General features: G+C 44.4%; 1 protein-coding gene across 3 annotated transcripts in view; it reads right to left on the bottom strand.

The window, feature by feature from the left end:
- Positions 1–5,994: 5,994 nt before the first annotated feature.
- Positions 5,995–8,081, bottom strand: part of LOC117525937 (hexokinase-1) — a 47,621-nt gene continuing 45,534 nt past the window's right edge. For 2 of the 3 annotated variants that reach the window (XM_034187899.1, XM_034187901.1), the window contains exons 17-19: positions 7,741–7,896; positions 6,971–7,204; positions 6,325–6,475 (exon numbers count right to left, since the gene is read on the bottom strand). In XM_034187899.1, coding sequence (XP_034043790.1) covers positions 6,325–6,475; positions 6,971–7,204; positions 7,741–7,896 — 541 coding nt within the window. Of the gene's footprint in view, positions 6,476–6,970; positions 7,205–7,740; positions 7,897–8,081 lie in introns of all 3 variants that reach the window. The other variant, XM_034187902.1, reaches the window with a different exon arrangement.

Raw genomic sequence — 8,081 nt, 5'->3', positions numbered from 1 at the left:
ACGGCATAGTGACCACTTGTCACTGTAAAATGCCCGCTCTGGTTGAAATCTGAACGGCAGCTTGTTGCTAATTTGACCGGGGCGTGGGGGGGGGGTCCCCAGCCAAGGTGTAGCCACTTCTGCTGGACAAACTACACAATGACACCATTTCCAATAGCCATAGTGTTTTTCTGCACCGTTTAGCTGGTACAATAAAAGCTTTCATGGCAGTGAAAATAACAGCAACACCAATATGTTTATTAAAGGTTCATACTGGCCAACCAGGGCTGCAATATAAATGACGGAACTTTTTTCTGCAAGTGGTGTAAAAAATATGTATGAAATAAATTACTTAATGTGCTCACTGAGGGAACAAGTTACACTAGAAGTGAATGAAACATGAAACACTTGTGCAAAGGAGGACTGACCATATAACCCTGGAAGGAATTAAATTTTAGGTATTTTATTAATGAAACTATTTGACATTTTTTGTTACTGTTGTTGCTGTTTGACTGCTTGATTAATTAAACCTTTCAGTTCTGCTAATTAAACAAAGTGGGTCACCTGGAACACCTGTTCTAGACAAATGACCGGAAGTTCCTCCTCTGGTCAGTTAGCTTGTTTTCTGCACAGTAGGTGGCCGTTCATTCAACACCTTAAATAAACTACCTTTTAGCTTTCAGAAAATAACTACAGCGAGTCAACACAAATGAAAACACTTATAATAAAAAAAAACTATGGACATTAGCTCGAGTTTTTTTTTTTTTTTTTTTAATGGGTTCAGCGGGGGCTTGCTAACCTGCTAGTTAGCACGTTAGCCGTTAGCCTGGCGCCCCCGCGGTGAATTGTGCTCTAAAACGGAGAAACGTCTGCAGACACGAGCCACCGGGAAGAAATAAAATCATGCGCAAATGATAAAAATGCGATGTCACCGTCTGGCACCGAGCCTAGCTTAGCATAAATACAGCCGACGCTCGCCCACACGGTCCGCTGCAAAGCTAACTAACCGAGCTAGCTAGCTAGCGGGCGCAAAAAGACGAACGTAGTTAGCCTGCCAGCTAAGCGGCTAAAGTCTGTTTTTAGCGCAGAGCGGACGACAGCGATGCCCCGAAGAGTTCAACACCGCAGCTTGTTGTGAAAGGCAGCGTTTACCTGCAGTGACAGTCCGGAGGCGGCGGAGGGATGCAGGAAGCAGCCGAGCGGAGCTGAACACACACACGCACCCAGACGGAGGAGGATGATGATGGGGAGTTTCTCTTTTCTTCACGTCAGCAAACTCTTCCTCAACTGTGGCTGTAGTTTCCAGTACTGCTGCTCACACCCTGCAGAAAGTAGAACAGCAGCCAGGTAACTGCAGACGACACACACAACAGTGCATGCAAATTGCAAAGAAGAAAGATAAAAGTGTGTCATCAAAAGTAGAGAAGCTTGAATCTTTGACTGGACTGGGTTGCTTGACGCGAGGACGTTTCGCTTCAAATCGCAGAAGCTTCCTCAGCTAAAATTCTTGCTCTGGAAGTCTGACTTCTGTCTGACTCTTGTAGAGAAGAATTAAACAGAAGCCAACAAAAGCTGGAGTTTTAAACCTAACCAGACCCTCCTACTGAGAGGCAGACTGCTATAGGCTAGTGACTAAACAATAGCTCTAATTAGCAACTATTGTGCTGTAGTTAGCACACCTAATGGCAGGACAGCTGTCCCTCTAATGATGGGATGGATGCCTTTCTGATGGCTCCCTTGATGACATGAATGACTCATTACCATGAACAAAAGACTGAAACTGCTTTGACCTGAGTACCCCATTGTAAACAGGGGATAAAGTGTGTCTCAGACCCCCTCCCTGGTTAAGGCTGGGTTTCAAACGTTTCACAAAGGATGCTTCCTTTGAGCGCCTTGGGGCAACTGTTTGTTGTGATTTGGCGCTATACAAGAAAAAAGTTGATTGATTGATTGATTGATTGATTGATTGATTCCTTGACCCTTCTCTCAAACCATTTCTTCTCTCTGGCTAATATTTTAACTTCCTTGTCCTCAAACGTGTGGTTAGTGTCTTTGAGGTGGAGATGAACTGCAGACTGAGGTCCACTGGTGCCCTCTCTGCGGTGCTGATATAGCCTTTTGTGTAAAGGTTGCTTAGTCTCACCTATGTAGTGTTCGTTACAGTTTTCCTGACATCTGATAGAATACACTACATTGCTCTGTTTGTAACTAGGGATCATGTCCTTAGGGTGAACTAATTTCTGTCTCAAGGTGTTAACAGGTTTAAAGTAAACTGGGATTTTGTGCTGTCTGAAGGTCCTCTGTAGTTTTTCCCCTACTCCTGCTAAATAAGGGAGAGACACTCTTCTTCTTGTCTCCGTCTCCTGTCTATCTGGTCTCTTTGTTCTCTGGGACTTTTGCACTTTGTCCAGGGACCATCGTGGGTACCCACATACTGTGAGGGCTTTCCGTACAAGTTGTTGGTCTTTAGCCCTTCCCTCTGCAGTTGTGGGCACCTGTAGGGCTCTGTGTTGAAGCGTTCTGATCACCCCGAGCTTGTGTTCAAGGGGGTGGTTTGAGCCGAAGAGCAGATATTGGTCAGTGTGAGTTGGTTTTCTGTAAACCCCTGTCTGGAGCTGCCTGTTCTCTCCAATCGTAACATCACAGTCCAAGAAGGCTAAATGGTTGTTTCTGGCATCCTCACGTGTGAACTTGATATTGGCGTCCACCGAGTTGATGTGTTCTGTAAAGTCCTCAACTTGCTGTTGCTTGATTTTGACCCATGTGTCATCAACATATCTGAACCAGTGACTGGGAGAGATGCCCGTGAAAGACGTCAAGGCTGTCTTCTCCACTCGCTCCATGTACAGATTGGCCGCAATGGGGGATACCGGAGACCCCATCGCACAACCATGAATCTGCCTGTAGTAATTCCCCCTAAACAGGAAATACGTGGTGTTGAGACAGATCTCCAAGAGTTGGCAAATGTGGTCTGGTGTGAGTTTGGTCCTTTCAAGTAGAGACACATCCTCCAGCAGTTCACCTGCATCTCCACTGCTGAGGCCATCTCAGCTGTGAGGCAGAGACTGCTGGAGGATGTGTCTCTACTTGAAAGGCCCAAACTCACACCAGATGAGTCCACATTTCAAATTGTTTTTGGAAATCATGGATGCCATGTCCTCCAGACAAAAGAGGAAAAAGACCATTCAGATTGTTACCAGCGCAAAGTTCAAAAGCCAGCATCTGTGATGGTATGGGGCTGTGGTAGTGTCCATGACATGGGCAACTTATACATCTGTGATGGCACCATCAATGCTGAAAGGTACATCCAGGTTTTGGAGCAACACATCCATCCACATTTTGCCATCCAAGCAATGTCTTTTTCAGGGACGTCCCTGCTTATTTCAGGAAGACAATGCCAAGCCACATTCTGCACGTGTTACAACAGCGTGGCTTCGTAGTAAAAGAGTGCTGGTACTAGACTGGCCTGCCTGCAGTCCAGACCTGTCGCCCATTGAAAATGTGTGGCGCATTATGAAGTGCAAAATACAACAACAGAGACCCCGGACTGTTGAACAACTGAAGTCGTACATCAAGCAAGAATGAGAAAGAATTCCACCTACAAAGCTTCAACAATTAGTGTCCTCAGTTCCCAAATGCTTATTGAGTGTTGTTTGACGGAAAGGTGATGTAACACAGTGGTAAACATACCACTGTCCCAGCTTTTTTGAAACGTGTTGCAGACATTATTTGAAAATGAGCAAATATTTGCACAAAACAATAAAGTTTATCAGTTTGAACATTAAATATCTTGTCTTTGTGGTGTATTCAATTGAATAGAGGTTGAAGAGGATTTGCAAATCATTGTATTCTGTTTTTATTTACATTTTACACAACGTCCCAACTTCATTGGAATTGTGGTTGTATGAAACGGTTCTTCACCACCGTGACTGAAAGCAGCCCAATTCTTTTAGCCACATGGAATTTCATTTCTACAACTATGCTGCTGAGTCCAAGGGAGGCTGTGGTGGAACAGGCAAACCCAAGGGCACAGCCAGCAAGATCCAGGTTGTCTTGTGTTGTTTTTCCTTGTCACCAACACAAGTGCAGGTTGCGCATCAAGTAAAGCCTGCTGTTCTTGAAGCATAGACTTTAAAGCATAGCATAGACTTTATAGAGAAAAGAGAGCGCTCTGTCTCTCTCTCCCCTTGCTTACACTGTCTTTGCGGTGTGTCCTCCTTCAAGTAAACTTGGAGCTTTTTGGAAACACAAAGCCTTTCAGCTGTAAAATAAACCCTTAATTTCTGAATGTATCAATAGCTACACAGACAAGAGGAACTCTGGATTATTTATTGAAAGATTTTGATGGAGGGTTTGTTTTTCTTTCACTCTGTGCTGTGCTCCATTCTGAGCTGCACTTACACAGTGCTGTGCTCGGCTGCAGAGTGTAGGGGAGGGGGAGTGCAGCTAACAAGATGTTTCAGCCGAAACACAGACGTGGCTGGATCTGAAAACTCCACAGGTTGGATCAGAAATTTCTGATCCGTGAATTACGTCAGTATCGGAGGCCGATAGTGATATTGGATTGGATCGGCCCCATCCTTATTCATTACTACATCAGTGTCATTATTGCTGCATCCTTATTAAGTTCTTACTTGGGGGAGGTGATGTTCTAGTGGTTAAGCGTTGGGCTTGAGACCAGTTGATCCTTGGTTCAAATCCAATCTGACCGGAAAATCGCTAAGGGCCCTTGGGCAAGGTCCTTAATCCCCTAGTTGCTTCCGGTGTGTAGTGAGCGCCTTGCATGGCAGCACCCTGACATTACGGTGAATGTGAGGCATTATTGTAAAGCGCGTTGAGCATCTGATGCAGATGGAAAAGCGCAATATAAATGCAGTCTCTTTACCATTTACTGCATCCTGATTCAACCACGTCCTCCTTACATATTTTTTAACACATCCAAAGTTGGACCATGTCCATTGAGACCATCTTTATTGGTTTCTACTGCATTCCTGCTACATTGCACAAGTTTGTGCTGCAGCTACCTACATTTTTGAAGATGTAATGAGAACGTTGATGAGGGTTCAATAAACAGATCCAGGAGAAGGGATTTGCAGAGGTCATCGAAGGACTGACTGAGCCGAACTGGAAACAAGTACCACTTGCAAACTAGTTTATTCAACCAGAAGAGTAAAAGAGTGAAGAGCCAAACGTGCATATCTTCAATGTTCATGGAATGAAAAGATCTGCATTTGTACAAAATGATCGTTCATTCCCTTCACTGCTGTCTTCCTTTGTCTCAGGTAACTGTGTCACATTCTGTTTTCGTTCACTATGTTTTCATTCTTCGAGTTCCCAGTTCTAGTTTTACAAGTTTAGACTTGCTTCAGCTGCTTTGAAGAACAAAACCAGGATTTGCTTCACAGCAAAACATAATTTAATGAATCACTTTTCACTGTATCGATCACAAATCTATAATCAACGTGTTTAAAAAAAAATCCAATCTTCTCCTTTGTCTTAATGTAAGGCATGCAGTTCTCCACAGCGCTTTGGACATAAAAAGCTACAGATCAGTACATCAGGACACACCGACACCCAGCCACAAAAACAGGCACACAAAAGCACTTGTCCTGTCCACGCTTTTCTCGCGGCCCAGAAAAACATTTATTCTTTGCATGTACAGTGAGCAAAAGTGAAGTTTCGTCATCACAACACAAAGTTCACAGACCTTTGAATGCGCCTTTCTGCCTTATTAGGAATAAATCAAACATCATATGACGAACACAGACGGTTACACATAGAAACGATTAGCGGTAGTACTCTAGAGTGTTTGTGAGCGCGTTACATATTAAAATGAGGATGTTAACAGCCGTGACCCTTTGCAGGGAGCCCTTGTGGAACTGGAATTCTACACCACTGGAGCTTCTAAACCTGATCCGAATGGTGTCCTTTATTTGGAACCTCGTAACTCGAATAAAAAGTGTGGATATTTCATTGTGTCTAATGTGCAAAAACCTACTGGAAACCACAATGGTCTCAGCTATATAAATATAGTTATATTTGCTTCCATATAAAAATAAAAATTAGCAGTACATAAATATTGCACGCCTAAGGAAATTCGACTGATTAGATTATTGACATGCTACTGAGGAAAATTACAAACATGGAAATAATAAACCTTCTGGTAGTGTATAAATAAGCATTTGAATGTGCATTTTCTTCATGTTTCTGGCGGTGGCGGGTTCTTGTTGGGGCAGAGGTTCAGTCACGGCTGCCTGATGATGGCGATGGCGTCGGGCTGTGCAGCGGGTGAAGGTCACGGCGGAGCAGCAGATGAGTTTTGAGGACAAAAGCAGGTGGAGCTCGTCAGTGGTGCTGTGCCTCCTGCTCCCTCTGACGGCAGCCCACAGCAGTGATGAGGGCGGCCCCCTTACCGCTTCCATCCTCAGACAGCAGGAAGTTGACGTCACATTTGGGGGCGAGTTCCTTCACCGTCTGATGGAAAATCCGAGAGAAGCTACGGAAGACAGGCAGCAGGAAACAGTCGTCAGCGGGTGGTTTGTGAAGGAAGTCAAAGAACTGAAATGTTTGTCAGTAAGGACGGCTGCCTGCCTTTTACATCTACTAGGACCAGAAGAAGTTTGATGGTGTTCCTTCAGGGGTTTTCCAATTTCAGTCAAAATCTAGAGACCTGCACGTTGTTCCAAAACCAGCCACCATACTTGATGATTCATATGAACTAGACTGTATCCAGTAATTTTCCTCCATTAAACAACACCTTCAGACGAAAGTCTAAACATGCCAGAGTGGCGTTTAACTTCATGTCCTGTTGGGGGTACAGCTGTCTGCTAAGACATTACAAGTTGATTGTCCTTGACAAACAAAAACAGAAAGTAGATTTGGCAACTAAAAGCATTAAAAACAGCCTTTGGTAATTCTGAGACCCCATGACCTCATGGGTGACAAACACAACTCTTGCTCATATGATTGTGATCGAAATGTGTCGTCTTACTGTGGGTGCAGCTTGTACAGCGTGCCGTCCACTCCCACGGTGACGTCCAAGTGGTCCAGTCCTCTGTTCTCACGGATCTTGTCTACCACAGCAGCCATTCCGGCTCCACAGATCTGCGCCGCACGGCGGGACACGGTGCCACACACCTCCTTGACGATAATACTGTCATCACAGGTGCTGTTGAGGCCCAGCTGCTGCAGGATGGCCCTGACCTGCAGCAGCGCCAGACGATCGCTGTGGAGCAGGAGCGTGGGTTTAGAAGGTGTCAGAGGTCACCCACCAGCAGGAGAGTCACCGGATCTCTCACAGCTGTTCTCAGAGGTAGGATTAAACAACATGTGTCTCCCTCCTCCTCCTCCCAGTGCCACCGTGTTATCGCTGCTTTTCCCTCAGTCATGCATTTTGAATTATTTTGAATTCAGTTCATTATTTGCTGTCAACACTTAGATGTTTAATCATGTTCTATCTTTTAATTTGCCCAGTTATTAGTTTATTATGGCTCTTTTCCCGATTAAAAAAAATGCTGCTGTGGGTCCAGTTGGTCAGTTATCAGTTTTAATCAACAGTATTCTGTCTATATTGTGTATTTATATTTTGTATTTGCAAACTGTTTTTGTTTATTACTTTCACTTTTGATAAGCTGTGTGCTTCTTACCCTGTGTGCTGCTATACAATGCTGCTGGAACCTCAATTTGTCTGAGGGAGTCTTCCCAAGGGATCAATAAAGTTCTATCTAATCTAATCTATTTGGTGTGGAAAGGCTTCTTCACCTCTCTATCTGCGACAGGAACTTTGTCTCGAAGATGCCTGTGGTCTTCAGCGTCTCTGAGATGTGTCCCCGGAACAGGAAGCCCCTTTTGGTCAGGTCAATCAGAATGTTCCTGACGATCTCTCCCAGGTACATCCCGCTGCACATCTTCTCATATCTGATGGGGAAAAGAAGCCTCGCTGAATAAATCATCGTTTTCTCATTCAGTGACAAACACATGATGCCAGAACACTTTTATTACTGTGTGGAAAGACCAACAACAGCGAGGGACTGCAGGTTTAATGAACAATAACAAGCTGAGATGTTTGTTTTAGTTCAGTTCGTATCAGCTACATGAACCAT

Source organism: Thalassophryne amazonica, chromosome 15 (assembly GCF_902500255.1).
Source record: "Thalassophryne amazonica chromosome 15, fThaAma1.1, whole genome shotgun sequence".
NCBI lineage: Eukaryota > Metazoa > Chordata > Actinopteri > Batrachoidiformes > Batrachoididae > Thalassophryne > Thalassophryne amazonica.
This window is presented reverse-complemented; position numbering and strand designations above follow the sequence as displayed.